Here is a 22627-nt window from a genome sequence, read left to right on the forward strand (position 1 = left end):
TTTTTTTTGGCGGAACATCCGCTTTATAAAATACTGTAGGTTGCATTCTATCAGCTTTGTGAAGCACACACACTGTGAGCTCCTCCAATCCAGGGCCTGATTAGCTGCTGTCTGTATCTGTCTACAACCGGACAGCAGTTCAACCCTTTCATTCAATGGGTCTGCCTTGCTTTTGGTTCATCCTCCATGTGTCTGTAGACTGTCAGTGCTTGAACTCCAGAAAAATGGCCGCTGCGGGTGACATTATTCAGAGATCTACATCGATCCTAGTGCACCGCTGGGAGCGCTGTCACGTGGTGAAGGCGGAGCTCCGGACGCCCAATAGAAAGTATGAGGAAGCGGAAGTGGAGCTTGTGATTGCGGTCCACAGACAGGATATGGTGTCGGTGTGTTCAGTGACAGCACAAAGCGGGCGGAGGAGGGAGACAAAGCCGGGGATCCCTGATTCTACACACTGACGAGGTGGAGGTGACTGACATCATGAGCGGATCTGCTGTGTGATCTTTCCTTCCAGTCAGTGTTGCATGCATTAGGGCAACTCTACGTTTATCAACACTAGATTTACTAAGACTGGAGCTGACAGGAGCTGGAGCAGCTGCCCATGGCAACCAATCAGCTTCTAGCTTTCATATCCTAAGCTGAAGCTAGAGGCTGGTTGGTTGCTTGCGCCAGTTTTAGTAAATCCCTCCTTCCCTGTGTATACAACTAATATTGTAAATGAAGTGTATGGAAAACTACATATAAGCTTTGCCAGGGTAATATCATTTAAATCTGCAGCAATACCTGGGGTTCCTGCAATCAATATTCAACACTCTGCCCCTGTCCCCCAGTTGTGTTCCTGTGTTGTCATCCTGTCACACGGGCTTCCATTGGAGGTGACAAGTGGCTGTTTTCCCTACACAATAAACAGGCATAATTCACAGTTGTCACAGTCAGGGAAGCCATCCCTGAGAAGTCCTATGTAGCTATGCTGGAGTACATGCACATGGACCGCAAGAGGCTGCAGATGATCAGCAGCAAAGTAGGTGAAGAGAAGGATCTGGGCTGGGTTCACACATGTGCAAATTGCAGCTTCGCTTTCCCTGCAAAGATAAAAATAAGTTCAGCGAATCGTCAGCGTTTTAACTGCGGATCAGCTGACCAGGGAGGGGGGAGAGAATTTGTGTTCAGCACAGAACACATCTGCGAATCGGATGCCTTCCCATTGAAGATTATGTGCCTGCAATTCGCACGGCGCTGCCTAAAAAAACACGCGTTTTTTGTGCAAAGCGTTCTGCGGATGCAACGCACGTATGTGACCCATTGAAAATAACATATTGTCAAATGTTCTGAGAATCGGATGCATTGTAAGCCACATCCAATTTGCATATGTGTGAACCAAGCCTTAGAAAAACCTTGCAATTGTTTATGATAAATAGGGACTGATTTACTAAAGGCAAGTAGGCTCTGCAGGGGCTTTTTCCCTTAGCTTAGTGAATGAGGGGAAGCTCTGCTGTCTTCCATCATCCAATCATGTACAAGCAAAAATACTGTTATGTATGTGTTTTTTTTTTTTTGCTATTTTCCTTGCCTATGATTGGGTCATCTTTGCAATGCGAATTGTCACCTCATTCACTAACCTAAGGCCCCTTTCACACATGTGGACCGTTTGTCTGTTTTTATCCTTCTGTTGACGGATAAAAAACTGACATCAATGCATAGATGTAAACAGATCCATTTACATCAGTTTGCGTCAACATCCATTTTTTTTTTTAAACTAATCAAAACCCTATTTTTGTTCCCCCCCCCCCCTTTTTTTTTAACGGAACATCACTTTACATTTTTTTTTCCTACACTATTGAAGTGCCACAAAATTACATTTTATTAACCTCTTCAGCTTAAGAAGGTTTGACCCCTTCATGACCAGGCCATTTTTTGCTACTTTTAATTGGCAATGGTCCGGTCATGCAAGACTGTGCCCAAACAAAGTTTATATCCTTTTTTTTCTCCACACAAATTAAGCTTTTTTTTTTGGTGGTATTTAATCACCACTTTTTTTTTTTTTTTTTTTTTTACAGCGGATTTAACCACTTAACCCCCGGACCATATTGCTGGTCAAAGACCAGAGCACTTTTTGCGATTCGGCACTGCGTCGCTTTAACTGACAATTGCGCGGTCGTGCGACGTGGCTCCCAAACAAAATTGACGTCCTTTTTTTCCCACAAATAGAGCTTTCTTTTGGTGGTATTTGATCACCTCTGCGGTTTTTAGTTTTTGCGCTATAAACAAAAATAGAGCAACAATTTTGAAAAAAATGAATATTTTTTACTTTTTGCTATAATAAATATCCCCCAAAAATATATAAAAAAAAGATTTTTTTCCTCAGTTTAGGCCGATACGTATTCTTCTTCATATTTTTCGTAAAAAAAAATCGCAATAAACGTTTGGTGATTTTGTGATGTAAAAAAAATGAGACAAAGATAATTCATTTCAGAACTTTTTTTCCACCTTTTAGACCCCTTTCACACTGGGTCAGTTGCAGGCATTATAACGCTAAAAATAGCGCCTGCAAACCGACGTGAAACAGCCGCTGCTGTCTCTCCAGTGTGAAAGCCCCGGGGGCTTTCACATTGGAGCGGTGCGCTAGCAGGACGGTAAAGAAAGTCCTGCTAGCGGAATCTTTGGAGCAGTGAAATCAATGGGGCATTGTGGCTATACCGCCGGAAAAGCGCCCTCTGCAGAGGCTTTTTGCGGTGATTTTTAAACCTTTCTCGGCCGCTAGCGGGGGGTAAAATAGCACCGCAAATCCAACGAAAAAGCGCCGCTAAAAATAGCGGCGCTTTTCCGCCGACGCCGCCCCAGTGTGAAAGGGGCCTTCATTTGACCTATAAACTATACAACTCAATTGAACAACAAACTGAAATCCTTTTTTAGGTGGAGGTAAGTAAAAATAAAATATGGATGCATAAATATGCACACCCTTAAACTAATACATTGTTGAAGCACCTTTTGATTGTATTACAGCACTCAGTCTTTTTGTCTTTTTGGGTATGGGTCCATCAGCATGACACATCTTGACTTGGCAATATTTGCCCACAATCTGTCAGATTGCGAGGACATCTCCTGTGCACAGCCATCTTCAGATCACCCCACTGATTTTTATTTGGATTCATGTCTGGGCTCTGGCTGGGTCATTCCAAAACTTTAATCTTCTTCTGGTGAAGCCATTCCTTTGTTGATTTGGATGTATGCTTTGGGTCGTTGTCATGCTGAAAGATGATGTTCCTCATTATATTCAGCTTTCTAGAAGAAGCCTGAAGTTTTTGTGCCAATACTGACTGGCATTTGGAACTCTTCATAATTCCCTCTACCTTGACTAAGGCCCCTGTTCCAGCTGATGAAAAACAGCCTCAAAGCATGATGCTGCCACCACCATGATTCACGGTGGGTATGGTGTTCTTTTGGTGATGTGCAGTGTTGTTTTTTTCTTCAAACATATCTTTTGGAATTATGGCCAAAAAGTTCCACTTTGGTTTCATCAGACCATAACACATTTTCCCACATGCTTTTGGGTGACTTCAGATGTGTTTTTGCAAAATGTATCTGGGTTTGGATGTTTTTCTTGATAAAAAAAAAAAAAGGCTTCCGTCTTGCCACTCTAACCCATAGCCCAAACATATGAAGAAATACGGGAGATTGTTGTCACATGTACCACACAGCTAGTACTTGTGGAGGGATGTCCAGTTCTAGGTTAGTGTTACTGTTGTGCCATATTTTCTCCACTTGACTGTTTTCACCGTGTTCCATGGTATATCTAATGGCTTGGAAATTCTTTTGTACCTGTCTCCTGACTGATACCTTTTAACAATGAGATCCCTCTGATGCTTTGGAAGCTCTCTGGCTTTTTCTGTAGGATACAACTAAGAAAATGTCAGGATAGACCTACTAGAACAGCTGAACATTATTTGGCTAGGTCAAGGCTCGACATAATCCGGGCGCCCGGTCGCAATTGCGACAATAAATTGTGACATGGCGCCCGCCCGCTAATTGAGGCCGCGGCTTTTCAGCCTTCACAGAAGGAAGCTTAGGCCTACAGAAGGCCTAAGCTTCCTTCTGTGATCTGGCGCCATCTTGTGGTGGCCGTTGGCATTACAAGTAAAACAGCAGTTCTAATGTGCCATCTCCTTCCCTCTAATTAGAACCCCCAAACATTATATATATATATATATATATATATATATATATATATATATATATATATATATATATATATATATATATATATATATATATATATATATATATATATATTTTTTTTTTTTTCTAACACCCTAGAGAATAAAATGGCGGTCATTGCAATACTTTGTCACACCGTATTTGCGCAGCGGTCTTACAAGCACACTTTTTTGGGGGAAAAAATACACTTTTTTTAATTAAAAAATAAGACAACAATAAAGTTGGCCCAATTTTTATTTTTTTTTATATTGTGAAAGATACTGTTATGCCGAGTAAATTGATACCCAACATGTCACGCTTTAAAATTGCGTCCGCTCGTGGAATGGCGACAAACTTTTACCCTTTAAAATCTCCATAGAATTCTACAGGTTGCATGTTTTGAGTTACAGAGGAGGTATAGGGCTAGAATTATTGCTCTCGCTCTACCAATCGCGGTGATATCTCACCTGTGTGGTTTGAATACCATTTACATATGCAGGCGCTACTCAAGTATGTGTTCGCTTCGCGGAACGGGGCGCGTTTTCTGGCTCCTAACTTTTTTAGCTGGCTCCTAGATTCCAAGCAAATTTGTCTAACCCTGGGCTAGGTGATTGAGATGGCTGCTATGTCTTGCAAGGGACAGTTTTGGGTCTTGCACCAGGTTAAGGTGATATCCAGGCCAGGGCTTCCTTTCTTCCCAATGTAGTCTCTGTCTTCCACCTTTAATCAGGACATTGTTCTTCATTTCACCAAAGGGAAATATCCCTCCATTGTTTGGATGTGGCTCAGCATGATCTTTCAACCACAGCTTCCTTAGAAAGATTTATTCCCCTTTTTGTCACCCCAGATGACACAGGAAGGATGCCCTGGGTTCTCGATTCACATTCTTTATATGGCTAATACAAACTATCATTCAGACTTATGGTCTACGGCTCAGTTTCCTCTAGTGCGACCTGTCATGCGAATTTGGACACAGTCGCATTACAAGTCACAGCCCATTGAGATCAATAGGACCCGTTCCGATCTATGCGATTTAAAGTTGCAGCGACTTTGAAATGGTTCCTTCACTACTTTCATGCGACTTTATCTCAGAGTGTAATGTCAGATCAGTCACGTGACTTTGGAATCGCAATAGTGGCAACGTAGCCTAACTCTAAGGCCCCGTACACACTTCCGAGGAACTCGACGGGCAAAACTCATCGTTTTGCTCGTCGAGTTCTGTGTGAAGCCGCCGAGGATCTCGGCGAGCCAACTTTCCTCATTGAACAACGAGGAAATAGAGAACATGTTCTCTATTTGGCTCGACGATGAACTCGTCGGCTTCCTCGGCCGAAAGTGTACACACGCCGGGTTTCTCGGCAGAATTCAGCTCCGATCGAGTTTCTGGCTGAATTCTGCCGAGAAACTCGGTCGTGTGTACCGGGCCTCAAGGATTGGATTCCTCCCTTTGCAGTTAAGGCTTACTCCACCAAGGCAGTGAACGCCTCTTGGACTTTACAGCATCAGTCCTCTGCTTCCCAGATTTGCACAGTTGCCACCTGGTATTCTGTTCCCGTGTTCTGCCTGGTAGACATCTCTGCCTTCATCTGATGCTATCTTTGGGTGTTGGTACTTAGGGCAGGTCTTTGAGCAGTCACCAGTACCTGGGGGTTGTTTGGCCTGTTAGTAATTCAATGCTGTCTTTCCCACACCTCAGTTGGACTGCTTTTGGAAATCCCAAAGATTTTAAGACTTCAGTGGGCAAGAAACAATATAGGATTCTTGTACTTGCCATAAAATAATTCATTGAGGAACACAGGTCCCATCCCGTTGTGTATATAATCATGGTCTTGGTACTGCTTTGCTACAAAACTGAAGCATGCTGTAGGTAGGAGGTTTTATACTGGGGTGGTCAACTTTTTGTTTTTGTTTTTTTGTTTGACAGCGGGCAATTCTCCTGTAAATGGCAATATAATTCCAAAAGGTTTACGACTTGTTTGGTTGCTTAATACACTCCCAAGAAAAGGATTTTATGGTATATGCAAAAATCCTATTCTGCTCCACACACAAGGATGAAGTTATAATTTATGTAGTTATTTCTGCTCAGTTAGTTAGTACTTTAACCACTTAAGGACCCCTTCACGCCGATATACATCGGCAGAATGGCACGTGGGGTCGCGGGCACGCGCCTGCGACACGGTCTTAAGCTCCGTGACTGCGGGACTCGCGGACCCGATCGCCGCTGGAGTCTCGCGATCGGTCCCCGGAGCTGAAGAACGGGGAGAGCCGTGTGTAAACACGGCTTCCCCGTTCTTCACTGTGGCGGCAGCATTGATCGTGTCATCCCTTTTATAGGGGGACACAATCGATGGCATCACACCTACAGCCACACCCCCCCCCACAGTTGTAAAACACTTCAGGTCACACATAACCCCATCAGCGCCCCCTGTCGTTAACTCCAAAACGGCAATTGTCATTTTCACAATAAACTATGCATTTTAAATGCATTTTTTGCTGTGAAAATTACAATGGTCCCAAAAATGTGTCAAAATTGTCCGAAGTGTCCGCCATAATGTCGCAGTCACGAAAAAAATCGATGAACGCCGCCGTTAGTAGTAAAAAAAAAAAAATGAATGAAAATGCAATAAAACTATCCCCTCTTTTGTAAACGCTATAAATTTTGCGCAAACCAACCGATAAACGCTCATTGCGATTTTTTTTTTTTTTTGTTTTTTTTTTTTTTACCAAAAATAGGTAGAAGAATTTGAAGAAAATCGGCCTAAACTGAGGAAAAAAAATTATTTTTTATATATTTTTGGGGGATATTTATTATAGCAAAAAGTAAAAAATATTGCATTTTTTTCAAAATTGTCGCTCTATTTTTGTTTAAAGCGCAAAAAAAAAATACCGCAGAGGCGATCAAATACCACCAAAAGAAAGCTCTATTTGTGGGGAAAAAAAGGACGCCAATTTTGTTTGGGAGCCACGTCGCACGACCTCGCAATTGTCAGTTAAAGCGACGCAGTGCCGAATCGCAAAAAGGGGCAAGGTCCTTTAGCTGCATTTTGGTCCGGGTCTTAAGTGGTTAAATCCTGATACTCAGAATATTCCAAGTCAATCATTTACCTCTAGTTCTTCACAACATTTTTAAATTTAGAAAACGTATCTTTAAATTTAAGGAGTTGTCAACTTTTAAACTGATATTTGTAGTATACACTAGTGTTTGTTAAATCTGCCCTCACCAAAAGTGGATAAATAAAGCTAGCCTCACAGTTAGAGTTATTATTGCCTCAATGGGATATCCTTTACCATCTATATATCAGTAAAGCATTGAATGTTGTCAAAATTGAGAACAGGTTTAGGAAACGCTGCTTTACCCATACTAAGTAGTAATGTGTAAAAGTATAATTGATTAGATGTTTGCTTTTGTTACAGGAGGACACCATGTACGTGCTGGTCACTGTGCTGGTGGCATTATTTGTTACCCTTTATTTAAAGTGGTTTAAGAGCAGACGCCCATGTCTTGATGTAAAAAGGCTGGATGGCAAAACTGTCCTCATTACTGGTGAGTTTCATTTACATTGTTTCAAAATGCAAACCAAATCGTTCTCTTCATTCCTCACAAGACCTCCTGCTTTTTAGCTCCTTGTCTCCTCCTCCCATGCTTACTTCCAGGACTTTTCCAAAACCTCTCCCATCCTCCGGAGCTCCCTACTTCAATCTGTCTCCTACTCTGTCCACTTTTAGATGATGCCTAAAAAACTAATTTCTTTAGAGAAGCCTACCCTGCCCCTACCTAACAATTGTAGTTTTATTTTCTCCCATCAGCTCATCCCCCTCAGTTATTACCTTTGTGTGTGTGTCTTGATCCTTCCTCTTAGATTGTAAGCTCTAATGAGCAGGGCCCTCCGATTCCTTCTTTATTTTATTGTATTCTAACTGTACTGTCTGCCCTCATATTGTAAAGTGCAGCGCAAACTGTTGGCGCTATATAATAATGACATACATGACTCCACCGTTCTTGTCTAAAGCTGATTTAAATTACGTCTACATCGTATGTGTATACTAGTGCAAAAGCTGGTTGAGGATTTGATTGAATCTCTTGCTTTAATTCGATTTTGGATGCCTGTTAGTTTCCACTGGCCCAGATTCAAGAAGCAATTGCGCCCGTGTAACCATGAGTTACACGGCGCAATTACTTACTTGCTCCAGTGTAACGAGTGCTCCTGATTCAGGAACCTCGTTACACCGGCTGCAGCCTAAAATCTGCGCGGCATAAGGCTCTTATGCCTCGCAGATTTTAGGCTGCATTCTTGCGGGGGCCGCTAGGGGGCGCTCCCATTGTGTATCAGCGTGTAGTATGCAAATTGCATACTACCACTGATTCACAATCTTGCGCGGGTCCCGCGCAAGCCAGGTACAGAGTTTCCGTACGGCTACTTTAGCGCAAGGCTGCCCTTTCTAATAGCAGGGGCAGCCTGTGCTAAAGTATACCGCCGCTCCCGCGTCGCGACGTTCAAATGTTACGTCGTTTGCGTAAGTGCTTCGTGAATGGCGCTGGACGCCATTCATGTTCACTTTGAAGCAAATGACGTCCTTGCGACGTCATTTGCCGCAATGCACGTCGGGAAAGTTTCCCGACGGAGCATGCACTGTACGCTCAGCGCGGGAGCGCGCCTAATTTAAATGATTGCCGCCCCCGGCGGTATCATTTAACTTGCGCATGCTTACGCCGGCTACTGCTCCGTGAATCGAGGGCAGCGCAAAATATTTGCGGGGGCGCTGGGCAAAATCGTTGCCCTGCTCCCCCGCAAATATCGCGCAAGCTATGCTGAATCTGGGCCAGTGTTTATTTTGCACCAGATATTATATACTAGGGCCGAAACATCTAATCGATTATAAAACTAGTTTCATAATCGATTAGTTGGCCTGAATACATAATGTGATATTTCCAGCTCAGTACACCGTCCACACATGTCAGTAAGTGCCTGAGAACTTGTGAATGTGTGAAGAGCAATGCCTCATGGGACATGTAGTGCTGGGCAGGAATTGAGTGGTTCTAAAGGCAGAAGTCTTTTTTTTTTTTTACCTTGCTATAGGGGCACTCTTTACTATACTGTGCAGCTTGCTATTGGGGCACTCTGAAGTCAAGAGGAGCCAGATGCTGCTATTAAACGTCTTAGGCCTGGTTCACCTATGAGGTTTTTTTGGTGCTTTTTGCAGAAATGCACTACAGTTTATTTAACATGGTTTCCTATGGGACATGTTCCCATCTGCTTCTTTCAGCCACTGCATATTTGAAAAGGGTCAAGGACTTCTTTCAACGGAAAACGGTGCTGTTTTTGGTTTAATAGACTTCAATGGAGAAGCTGCAGAAAAGCAAGTAGTGTGCTTTTGCCACTATTTGCATTTTTATTTAAATTTTTTATCTGCCCAACAACAAATTGTCCAAAAAAAACCACATGAGAAACAAAAATGCAAAAACGAAAATCGCATGTGCAAAACGCACAGGAAAAAGCATTGCAGAAATGGACCGAGCCTTATGCTGACCATACATGTATCGATTTTTGGACGAGAATTATTCATAAGACAAATCTTTGTACATTCGCTGAATAAAAGAATGTCCTTTGAAAATTTCACTTGCTTTTAACAGTCAATTTTAAAATGAATGTAACTTCTGAAAGAAACCCACATATACTGTCTGAAAATGTGTTTGACCAAGAAGTTTTCTATTCTGCTCCTTCAAAATTTCCCATCACTGTGGTCGAAAACAAACTTCGATTTGACCCCCACTAATGATTAGAAAATTAAGTGGACATTTATAAAAAAAAAATTTGAAGGAAGACGCATTGTTTTTGTATGGCCAGCATAAGTGACAGGAGGCGTAGGTAGCGTTTATCAAGCCACCTGTCTATGACAATATATTACAGTTCTGTCTGAAAATCGGCAAAAAAGTCATTTAATTAAAAAAAAATTCTTTAAAGAATTTGATCTCGGAGTCCAATGATATTTACCAGATTCAACCTCTAATAGTATATACAGTATGTCTGTCTGTTCTCATAGTGGATTAGAGATTTTGCTCCCCAACCATATAGCTGGTTATTTATATTTATCACTACATATAGATATTTAAGAATAAATTGCCTTTTTTTTTTTTTTTTTTTACTTTTACATATTACCTAAATTCTACGCTACACTTTAAGGTTATTATCCAATTAATCAAAACAATTGACCAACTATTGGAAATATGAAAATGAGATATATTTACCTGGTGGTGGAATACAACTATTCCTGTTTCATTTAAGACAAATTATCACGTTGGCTCATATGTGTGAAAGAAGAATTATATTAGTCTGCTTTGCTGTCACACTTACTTCTGTTGTATAATGCGATAAATTAAATGTGTGATTGTTTCTGAGGGCTACAGAGACCATTCTTCCCTCTAATGTTTCTAAAAGTGATTCCTTCTATTATCTTCTTAAGTTGGCGTTAACCCTAACCTCAATATGTTTTTCCAGATCTTGAGTTTTGCTGGAACACCACCATAGTGATCTCTTATTACTACAGTGTCTGTTATAAATTTAATTTCATCTGTCACAGACAAAAGTAGAAACACTATTAGGGTAGCCGCCTTTCAATAGAAATGCTTGTTGCAGTTTTGACAAGAATTTAAAAGGTTTGTTTTTTATTTTTTAAATGGGTTCCCTAAAGCTAGTGCATTGTTGGTTCACTTACCTTTTCCTTCAATTTCCCTTCTAAATGTTTTTTTTTTTCTTTGTCTGAATTTCTCACTTCCCGTTTCTCCTCAGTAAGCTTGCCCCCATTATCCGAGCCGTTCTGACGTTGGTCAGCGTGCTCGCACCCTCCCCTGTGAACACAGCGTCTCCCCGCAGGGATGTAGTCCCAAGTGAGGGGGCGAGCACGCTGACTAACCCCCAGCCAGAACGGCTCAGATGATGGGGGCAAGCTTACTGAGGAGGAACAGGAAGTGAGAAATTCAGACAAAGAGAGAAAACATTTAGAAGGGAAATGGAAGGAAAAGGTAAGAGAACCAACTAGCTTAAAAGGAACCTATTTAGAACCTATTTAGAAAATAAAAAGCAAACCTTTACAACCCCTTTAAATTCTTGTCAAAGCTGCAACAAGCATTCCTGTTGAAAGGCGGCTATCCTTAATAGTGTTTCTACTTTTGTCTCTGTGACCGTTCTTATTATCCAGGTCATGGTAGAGCTAGTAGCAGTTAGTCACATTCAACTGGATTTGTTCTGTAATGTTGATGACATTTCATAGTTTATCCATGCCACCTCTTCAGTTCTAATGAGCCTCAGAAATATACCCTACTGGTGCTCCCTCCTCATTGGCTTATCCTTACATATTCTACCCCCCCCCCCCTAGTTCACCATGAATGCTGATGCCAGGCTCATCCACCTTACAAACCGCTCAATGTCTGCTACGCCTCTCTGCAAATCCCTCCTATTGGCTTCTGCTCACCCAACAAATTAAATTCAAGATACTAAAAACTACTTGCAAAGCCATTCACAACTCATTCCTTTTACGACCTCCTGCTCTCTAGCTCCCAAGTCGCCTCATCCCATACTCTCCTCCTGGACTTCTCCAGATCCTCCCACATCCTATGGAACTCCCTATCCCAACTTGTCCAACTATCTCTTACTCTGTCTACTTTCAGACGATCCCTAAAGAGAAGCCTATCCTGCCCCCACTTAACAACTGTACATTTATTTTCTCCATAAGCCCATCTGAACACTGTCAGTGCTATATAAATCCTGTGTAACAATTATAATTTATTTCCAGTACTTATGTAGTGCCGACAATTTACGCAGCGATTTACATGAATATTGTACATTCCCATTGGTCCCTGCCCTCAAGGAGCTTACAATCTGTTTAAGGCATACTGTTAGACAGGTTGATTTAGTTGCCTGCGGGCTGGTCCGTAAGTAAGCTTGGATTAATCCTTGGCCTTGTTTATATATATATTTGCCCTCCAATGCTACTTACTGCAATGGCCAGTCATAAGTGGGGGTAGTGGACCCCTTTTTTGCTTACAGTCTAATGTCCCTAACTCGCATTCATTTATACACATACTAGGCCAATTTACCTGCCGACATGTCTTTTGGAGTGCGGAAACCAGGGTACCTGGAGGCAATCCACGCAGGCACAGGGAGAACATGCAAACTCCAAGAAGGTGGTGCTGTGGTTGGGATTCAAGCCCATGACCCCTAGTGCTACTAGGCAGAAGTGCTAACCACTTAGCCACTGAATATACTTCACTGACACGGGTAGTATGGACACCTTGAGCCAATCACCATGGATTGTGTTGATTGTCAAGAAAAGAAGCAAAGTTGTGGAACCACTCCAGTTCTAGTTGGATAATGCCATCCTTGGTGTAGGGACTTCTGCATAGGTCTTAACCATATTAATCACATGGCTAATATTTGAATTGTCGTCTTTTGTCTAAGCAATATATTTTTGTCCATCTAAATGTCAACCTTTTTTGGCACTTGAATCTGCTTATTTTTTTTTTCCCCCTCTGTGAATCAAATTTTCAGTTATAGTAAGGATAGTGTGAAATGAGAGGTACATCTTTCATGCAGTAGTATGCAGATTCTAGCATTCTTTACATCCAGTTAAATTGAAAGACTGCTTGAACCAATGGAGTATATTGTTGTGTAATGTTTGGATATCCTTTGCTATGTTAGTGTCGGATCTTTTTTCAAACTTTATCCATCCTTTCTTATAAATCTAAACCTAGGCAGTGAGTTGCTGGCCACGCGTGGGTGCATGGTTGTACTTCATAGTCCATTTTTAGATGCCATTATACTCCTAGAAGCGGCTTCAGATTCTGGAGCTCTTAATGCCTAGGGTTCACAAAGTGAGATCAGAAAAACGGTCTTGTCCTGTTTAACCATCGCATGTTTTCTGGGACTCATAGGAAGCAATAGAGGAGACAGGCGGTGTTTACAAGATAGCAGGAAATTCTGTATCTTATAAAGGGCAAATGTGGGGGTTGCTTAATCATTAGTTCTGTTTGCGTTTAAAAGCAAGCATCTGGCATCAAAATGATTTTTAGATCATACAATTAATATTACAACTTGTGACCTACACCAGAGTAGAAGAAAATGCAGTCATCTTGTAACAAAGAATGAAAAAACATACAGTACACAATATACATTGACACCTAGTAGATGTTTTACAAGGTTGGCATTCTCTGCTTTTAGTTGTCACTTTCATCTTTTTATTATGTAAAAATAAAAATATAGATAAATCTACAAGTGCAGCCATCACTCATTTCAAAGGGGTTGTAAACCCTCCAGTTTTTTTCACCTGAATGCATCCTATACATTAAGGTTAATAAAACACCTGGCAGTCACCAGCCCCCCCATTTTACTTGCCTGAGCCCCGAATTTCCCTTGGCGGGTACGTGCTGTCCCTCTCTCCACTAGGTCCTGGCTCTTGATTGGATAGATTGATAGCAGCGCAGCCATTGGCTCCTGCTGCTGTCAATCAAATCCAATGATGCAGGCGCCAGGGGGCAGGGCCGAGTCCGGCATTTGTGTCTACGGATGCAAATGCTGGAGCGCGCCCGCAAGGTAACCCCACCGGGAGAGCGCTTCTCGTAGGGTGTTATCTGATGTGGGGAGGAGCCGCGAGAGTCACCAAGGGACCCCAGAAGTCATTGATCGGGTCACTCTGTGCAAAACTAACTGCACAGTGGAGGTAAGTATGATGTTTGTTACTTTTAAAGAATAAAAAAATGTAGATTTACAACCCCTTTAACGGGACAACTTCATGTTCTAAATTTGTGGGTTAGAACATGGCTGAAGCTGCTTCCTGTTAATTTTCTGGATTTACAGAGAGGCACACCTCCAACTTTGCAGCCCCGCAGCTCTTATTGGCTGTCGTATAACTCATCCCCCCTTCCTTCGTGGCAGACTATAACAAGAGTAAGAGAGGGAGTTGTGCATGTTGTCATAATCCTAGGCTTTTTACCAAACAGGAAACAGGAAGTGGGCTGTATAAGGTATTTATTTACTGGCAGAAAAAACATTTTTTACTATCCAAAGTTAAAACAACAAGGGGAGAAGATTTAATAGACGGATAAAATTGCTAAATGTCCACTTTAACCACTTCCATACCAGGCACATACGCACCTTCCCGCCCAAGCCAATTTTCAGCTTTCAGCACTGTCGCACTTTGAATGGCAATTGCGCGGTCGTGCGACGTGGCTCCCAAACAAAATTGGCGTCCTTTTTTCCCCACAAATAGAGCTTTCTTTTGGTGGTATTTGATCACCTCTGCAATTTTTTTTTTTTTTTTTTTTATTTTTTTTTTTTGCGCAACAACTAAAAAAAGACTGAAAAGTTTGAAAAAAAAATACGTTTTTATTTTTTTCTGTTAATTTTTTTGTAAATAAGTTTTCTCTTTCAATTACGGGCACTGATATGGCGGCACTGATGGACATCGATGAGGTAGTACTGACGGGCACAGATGAGGTGGCACTGATTGGCGGCGCTGGTATGCGGCACTGATGGGCACACATAGGCGGCACTGGGCACTCATGGGCGGCACTGGGCACTCATAGGCGGCACAGATGGGTGGCACTGATGGATACTTATGGGTGGCACAGATGGGCACAGATAGGTGGGCACTGGGCATGGATTGGATGGGCACTGTGGGGTGGCACTGATGGACACTTGGGGTGGCACTGATGGACATTGTGGGGCATCACTGATCTACACATTGTTGCCAGTCAGTGCCCATTTGTGGGCACTGATTGGCATCTTTTTTTTTTTTTTTTTTTTTTTTTTTTCAATTTTTATTTATTTTTTGGCCCACCCTGGTGGTCCAGGGTGGGCTTTCCTGGCGGTCCATGTGGTGATCCGAGGGGGGGCTGCGCTGATAAACAATCGGCGCGAACCCCCCGTCAGGAGAGCCTCCAATCGGCTCTCCTATACTCGCGTCTGTCAGAAGCGAGTGAGGAAGAGCCATCAACGGCTCTTCCTGTTTACATCGTGATCAGCGATCGTGTGGTCTGGTTACCTCATCTTTTAAACTGTTTATAAGGTTATAGAAAGGTCAGTAAAATGCAAATAATAAATATTAAATGTTAATATTGACCAAGTAGTGCTTTAGCATAAATAAATCTACATGATTTCTGATAAAACAAAGTCCATATAATGAGATCGCAAAAAATAAAAAGGATTGATATGTGTAAACAGTCCACTTAATCCCAAAGCGAGAGAAGTAGAAGGAAATCTTGCTGCGGTCCTGTATGTCACCACCACACACGTGCCCAGAGATGAAAACTGTAGGCATATAGTTGTAAAGACGATCTCCAGCAGGTGTCTCCAATCTCTCCTTAATGATCACACTGATCCCTCAGAGTTCACATAGGGAAATAAAGGGAACTGACATAGCGTGAACCCATTTAAAGATTTATTAAACAAACATTCCAAATCCAATAAAATTTACACTCAAACGGCTCTGATCAAAACAGCATTGATAAAAATATGAACTGTCCGCTCAGTGGATACAGTGTCTCCTACCGCACACTGCTTCCTGTAGCACAGGGATGACTGCTCACGTTCCAAGTCCTGTCTTACAGCTACCAGTTACTTGGCTTCACCCTGACTAGTTTCATCGGGTTGACATCATCTGAGGGTCAGATGATGTCAACCCGACAAAACTAGTGCTACAGGACACCGTGTATCCACTGAGCTGACGGTTCATATTTTTATCACATATCAATCCTTTTTATTTTTTTGTGATCTCATTACATGGACTTTGTATTATCAGAAATCATGTATATTTATTTATGCTAAAGCGCTACTTGGTCTATATTAACATTTAATATTTATTATTTGCATTTTACTGACCTTTCTATTACTTTTGCATATCAGGTTTATTTATAATCCTGTGTTTAAAGTAGCAGCTATATCCAGCAATTGTTGCATAAATATTCAATCTGGTGCAGGATTTCATGAGCGTTTATTTAGTTGTATTTGAGTTTTAGCGCCATTCTCGGATTCAGTTTTTTTGTTTGTAAGGTTGCATTCTTGGTTCTATTAAACACTCCGGGCCATATTCTGAGTATAGTTACGACGGAGTATCTCAGGATACTCCGTCGTATCGCAGGATACTCCGTCGTATCTCTCTTTTTTGGCCCGCGTATCTATGCGAGTGATTCTTAGAATCATTTTCGCATAGATACGCTTAAGATCCGACATGTGTAAGTCACTTACACTGTCGGATCTTAAATGTAATTACCCAGCCGGCCGCTAGGTGGCGTTTACGTTCAGGTCTCATTTGTTTATGCAAATGAGCCTGATACGCCGATTCACGAACGAATTTGCGTTGCGTAACCGTCGCTAACGTCGTTTGCGTAAGCGTAAGTTTACCCCTGCTATGAGGGGTAACCTTACGCCAGTCCCACGTACGCCATGTTAAGTATGTCCGCGTCGTCTTTTCCCGTCGGGTACGTTGTTTCCCTAAGTCGTTCTTGAATACGACTTTACGTCAATGACGCACACGTCGGCGTCATTGACGTTTTACGCCGAGAACTGGAGCATGCGCACTGGGCTATTTTAAGCCCGGCGCATGCGCAGTTCGTTCGAATCGGGGGCGCGCTTAATTTAAATACAAGCCGCCCCCTTGGATTTACGCGGGGATACGCCGGCCAATTACACTACGCCGCCCCAAACTACGGAGCAAGTGTTTGGGGAATACAGCACTTGCTCCTGTAGGTTGGGGAGGCGTAGTGTAAATGGCTTACGCGCCGCCCGCCGAAAATGTACAAGAATATGGCCCTCCATGTTTAGCACACAAACAAGTCTCGTCTAGTTGTGTGCTTGAGAGCAGCTGGAATATCTGATATCTATATCCAGACTGATAGGAAGTGGTATATGACGGAAGCACTCAAGCGGAGAGTGGGATGTTCCGTTTCAGGAACTATACTATCTATTTTTATTCTTTTTCATTTTGTGAAGCAACGTTTCTCAACTCCAGTCCTCAAGGCACCCCCAACAGGTCGTGGTTTCCATTATTTTGTACAGGTTTAACTGCCTTAGTAATTACCACAGCCATTTCATTTGAGGGAAATCCTGAAAACATGACCTGTTGGGGCGCCTTGAGGACTAGAGTTGAGAAACACTGTTGTACAGCTCTGCACAAACTGTTGGCGCTATATAAAACCTGTATAATAATAATAATGATAATAATAAGGTCTGTGTCTCTCCCTCCTCTGCAAGTCACTACAGACAGCGTTAAAAAAAAAAATATATATATATAACCTGGCATCCTTTAGTTCCATACAAATGTGAATCTGCTATAGCAGCTGTGCATATAGAATGTATATGATCTGTAAGAGAAAACAAATGTCCTACAGATGCGGGAATGCAAGAATTTAGAGGAGCCACTCAAATGCATACTAGTTACTATTGTTGCTGGGGGGCCTTGTTGGCCAGTCTCGGTAGGCACACGTTTTTATCTTGGTGTATATATCTGCACAATATGATTGTGCAAATCTGTATTGCTATTTTAATCTGACGTTTCCGTATCTAGTATATGATTCTGGGTGGGCTTCATATTTAATTTTCCAGCAATAATCTGCTGTGTATTGCTCTTTATTCTGAGATTTCATGGTGCATTTGAATTAGACCGCCATTTAGTAGCGCAGTTGCCAAGACTGCATGATGCTTATCATCTTTATTAAGAACATATTAATTTGACTTTAATCCACTTAGAGAGAATAAAAGTAAATCATCCTTTTTATTATATAGATGACCCAGCGTCTTTATTTTGATACAGACATGTTTTCATCTCTCTTTAGGCGATCTCACTTCATGCCATGAATCTCTTGGCGTTGTGCTACTAGAAGTGCATATTTACAGAAGGCCACGCTGTGATTTGGCTTTCACGACTAGCAGAAATGCCAAATGACCAAAGAGGTGCATTTGTCCAGCTGAATGTTCAGTTACCTGTAAGAGATTTACTGCTGACGGAGTCATAAGTAGCTGGATTTTCAAAAGGAAGCTTTAGCTGTGCCACCTGGTCTCTGTGTGGCTTCTGGCATTTCTTCAGACCTGTCTACCCCCCAGAGGAAGTGGCATCTCCTGGCCTTGCTTCCCCGCAGGCTGCTAGTTCTGTGTGTGTGTGTGTGTGTGTGTGTGTGTGTGTGTGTGTGTGTGTGTGTGTGTGTGTGTGTGTGTGTGTGTGTGTGTGTGTGTGTGTGTGTGTGTGTGTGTGTGTGTGTGTGTGTGTGTGTGTGTGGTTTTTTTTTTTTTTTTTTTTTTGTTTTTTTTTGTTTGTTAAATAGTATTAAAGTGGAGTTCCAGCTTTTTTTTTATGTTTATTAAAAGTCAGCAGCTACAAAAAGCATAGCTACTGGCTTTTAATAAACAGACACTTACCTGCTCCACTGTCCAGCGACGCGAGACCCGGAGCTTCGCTCCTCTCCGCCGGCGACTCCATACTAACTGTGGGCACCCGGCCGTGACCGCTTTCGGCTTCAAGGCTGGGCACTCACTGCGCATGCGCGAGCGGCGCTGCGCTACCTGATTGGACAGGCAATCGCCTACACATCGAATGAGAGAGTGCAAATGTTTGCACTTTCTCTTTCGATTGTCACCTGCACAACATTTTTCACATTGCACTTTTATTATTGCTTTTACCATTTATTTACGCATTCATATTTTGTAGTACTATAGGATTATTTTATTAACAGCTCAGTACTATTTGTTACATACTTATTTAGAAGTACTAATGCGCAAACCATGAACAAATAAACTAGTCAGTAGCTGCCAACATAAAAAGGTGTTCCCACACTAAAATCAATGAAAAAGTAGAAAAATGTGGCGCTTAATTAATAATTACTAATCTATTATCAATAAAGTGCAATAATTCCAGAGGACACTTTTCATTAAAAATAAAAAAGCAATGCAATAATGACAGAAATACGTCCCTAATCAATGTGCAAAAACAACATAACGTGCAATGAAATAATGTGCAAATAGTCAATCGGATATGTGCAAAAAAAAAAATTCAACTCTAAAGTGTACTATATGCCCAAGTGACCATTGTAACGGTCACCACCGTTTACGATAATCCCATTCCATCGCCCACGTCAGCTTATCTGACACTCCACAATCTAGCAGACACGATCCATTTCATTTCCCAGAATAACGAGACAAGCTCCGTTCTCTGAGTCAAACGTATGAACGCTTTAATGGTTAGCTCTCAGGTTTATATACAGTTACAAGGCATGTTTCAGTAATCACAGGAACAATCAAACTCTCCATCCCCAACATCACTCAATGGGCTTCAATCACATTCTTTTAGATAATTACATAGAGGAGTCAATTATCCCCCAGACGTTACGTCTCCGATTTAACATGACCTAATTACTACAGCTGAGAAGTCCCATTCCTTCAAAAGTCTCTGGGTGTCATGGGTCATTCTGTTACAACCATAAATGTAGAAATTAAGTCCGTTCAAAAAACAGTTAATTGAAATAAAGTGCATGTGCATAAAACATTGACATCCAATTCATCCCAGTGTTTCCACCATCCGCGGTGCGTTAGCCTCTCACCTCATTTGAAGACCCCTGCAGGTGTAGTGAAACCTTTAGAGCACACAAAGGATATCCAGGACAGTCCAAGACCAGACGATTGGTGACTATAAAAATTCATTTCCAGACTCCTCAAAGGCCATTTTACATATAATGAAAGAGGTGGACTCCATGGTGTAGTGGCTCAAAATAAAGTTATTAAAAAACAAGCAGTCACTTACAGTTAAAATATCGTAGTACAGCTCCGAACTAATGGGGTACTTCCGGTCTCGGCCGCGACTGGAAGTGACTATATAGATATATATATATATATATATATATATATTATATATATTATATAACCTAAGCCTGCTTTAAACATTTTCACACCTTTATCCCTGACCTGTCTGGTGTGTTCCTTGGCATTCATGATGCTCTTTGTTCACCAAGGTTCTCGAACAAACCTCTGAGGGCTTCACAGAACAGCTGTATTTATACTGAGATTAAATAACACACAGGTGGACTCTATTTACTAATTAGGTGACTTTTGAAGGCAATTCGATCCACTGGATTTTACTTGGGGGTACTGTATCAGAGTAAAGGGGACTGAATACAAATGCACGCCACACTTTTCAGATATTTGTAAAAAAAAAAAATTAAAACCATTAGTTATTTTCCTTCCACTTCACAATTATGTGCCACTTTGTGTTGGTCTATCGCAGGGATATACAATTAGCGGACCTACAGCTGTTGCAAAACCACAAGTCCCATCATGCCTCTGCCTCTGGGTATCATGTTTGTGCCTGTCAGTCTTGCTATGCTTCATGGGAATTGTAGTTCTGCAACAGCTGGAGGTCCGGTAATTGCATATCTCTGGATCTATCACATAAAATCCCAATAGAATACAAAAACAAGTTTTTGGTTGTAACATGACAAAATGTGGAAAATGTTAAGGGGTATGAATACTTTTTCAAGTCACTTTATATACGTGATTCTGCGCAGCCAGCCCGCGCTCTAGAACTGGTTAGTTTAATAAATGTTTGCTTTTTGGTTTAATATTATTGGTTTAATATTATTTTAACTCTGTGTGGATATTCACAGAACATGGATTGTTCACAGGGCTTGAGGACTAGTTAGTGAAACACTGACTTTTAGGAAGGTACAATGTTTTATGATGGCCCTTTTCTATAGACAATTGTCATTGATGTAGACCCTCCTTGCTTTCAAAGTAAATGTGCTTGTTTTAAAACCATAGGTGGAACTTCTGGTGTTGGAAAAGAGACAGCCATTGCTTTGGCAAGACGTGGTGCCCGTGTCTGTATTACATGTCACGATGAACAGAAAGGAGAGTCTGCTGTACGAGAGATTAAGAAAGAGAGTTCCAGTATGAACGTCCGATTCTGGTGTCTGAACTTGGCAAACCTGCAAAACATACGCAACTTTTGCAGAGAGTTTCTGAAGACTGAAAAACGCCTTGATATCCTTATAAACCTCGATGGTAAGTATTGTGTCGTAAATATCTATTTTTGGTTTCACCTCTAACTTGTGTTGACTGCCACATTCTCTCAGGCAAGATATTATTATAGCAGTGGTATTGGGGTCAGAACTTAAAAATCGAACCCTCTAGATTCCCGGATAACACACTTGGAATGTAGTAGCTGGCCAATTTAGTGTAGAAGTCCACAGGCCTTTGGTATACCGTTGCAAGTAACAGATACGTCTTTAAAAACTTGCTGTTTTTTTTATGTGCATAGGCATTTTGGCATATTTGATTTGCCCAGTCAGGTTTCAAAACTTAAAATTTAGGTTTACATCCAGTCACAAACATAAACTTTTCCAATTGAACATTTGATGAAAAAAACTGAACAAAGACTAACTACAAACAAAGGTTTCTTATATCTAATGAATACAACAGTTAACAGTAATTTACATCATTACTCCCACATTGCAAACTGTTTAAGTCATTGATATTTCTGAGCTCCATTAAAGCGGGATTCCACCCAAAAGTGGAACTTCTGCTTTAAGCACTCCTCGCCCCCTTACATGCCAGGCTTGGTATAGGTTGTTTTTTTTTTGTTTTTTTTTGAGGGGGAACGGGTACCTATTTTTGACCGGTACCCAGCTCCTACTTCCGCTCGGCCGCCTAGGCGTCAACTCCTCTGCAATCTCCTGGGACACGTCACAGGTCCCAGAAGATTGCCAGGCCACTGAAAAGGTGCGGCTCGCACCCGGCTGTGAAGCCGCAAGCTTTTACAGCCGGCGTCACAGAGGAGAGGGAGAGGAGCAAATGTATATCGCTGGACGGTGGGACAGGTGATTGTCTGTTTATTAAAAGTCAGCAGCTACAATTTCTTTATCGTACATCACGGGACACAGAGCGGCATTCATTACTATATGGGTTATATGGAGTACCTTCAGGTGTAGACACTGGCAATCTCAAACAGGAAATGCCCCTCCCTATATAACCCCCTCCCATAGGAGGAGTACCTCAGTTTTTACGCCAGTGTCTTAGGTGTTAGTCATGGTTTAGCTTGCCTCCGCATCCTTGGGATTAGGTGAGCTACCGGTTCTGTCCAAAAAAGCCTCAGCGCTAAAGTGGTCAGTAACCGGACCCCAAACCCTTGGGGTATAGCCCATAATGCTTTTCTTTTTAGAGAGCTGGACCCTGGGCCCAGAACTTAGAAACCTTTGGGTACCTAAAGTTTTCTGTTGCCAGGGTGCTATATGGGCCCAGGACAGTGGATCCTTCATAGGAACCCAGGGCCTGAAGGTCTAGACATCCCCACGGAGATGGGGGAAGATTGGGCCTCTTGCTTGGCAAAGTCCTGCGGCATGGAGCAGGTAAGTGAGGGGAAAACTTGCGGAACTTGGTTCTTAGCAGGTTTTTTTCTG

The 22627-nt window shown here is 41.9% G+C and overlaps 1 protein-coding gene across 3 annotated transcripts in view; it reads left to right on the top strand.

Annotated features, from left to right (window-relative positions):
- Positions 1-343: 343 nt before the first annotated feature.
- LOC120937672 (retinol dehydrogenase 12-like) overlaps positions 344-22627 on the top strand; it is a 39606-nt gene continuing 17322 nt past the window's right edge. The window contains exons 1-3 of one of the 3 annotated variants that reach the window (XM_040351095.1): positions 344-513; positions 7609-7738; positions 20991-21233. In XM_040351095.1, the coding sequence (XP_040207029.1) occupies positions 7618-7738; positions 20991-21233 (364 nt within the window). In that variant the 5' untranslated portion in view covers positions 344-513; positions 7609-7617. The remainder of the gene's footprint in view (positions 514-7608; positions 7739-20990; positions 21234-22627) is intronic. The other 2 variants (XM_040351080.1, XM_040351089.1) reach the window with 2 other exon arrangements.

The sequence above is a fragment of the Rana temporaria genome, chromosome 1 (assembly GCF_905171775.1).
Source record: "Rana temporaria chromosome 1, aRanTem1.1, whole genome shotgun sequence".
Classification (NCBI taxonomy): Eukaryota; Metazoa; Chordata; class Amphibia; order Anura; family Ranidae; genus Rana; species Rana temporaria.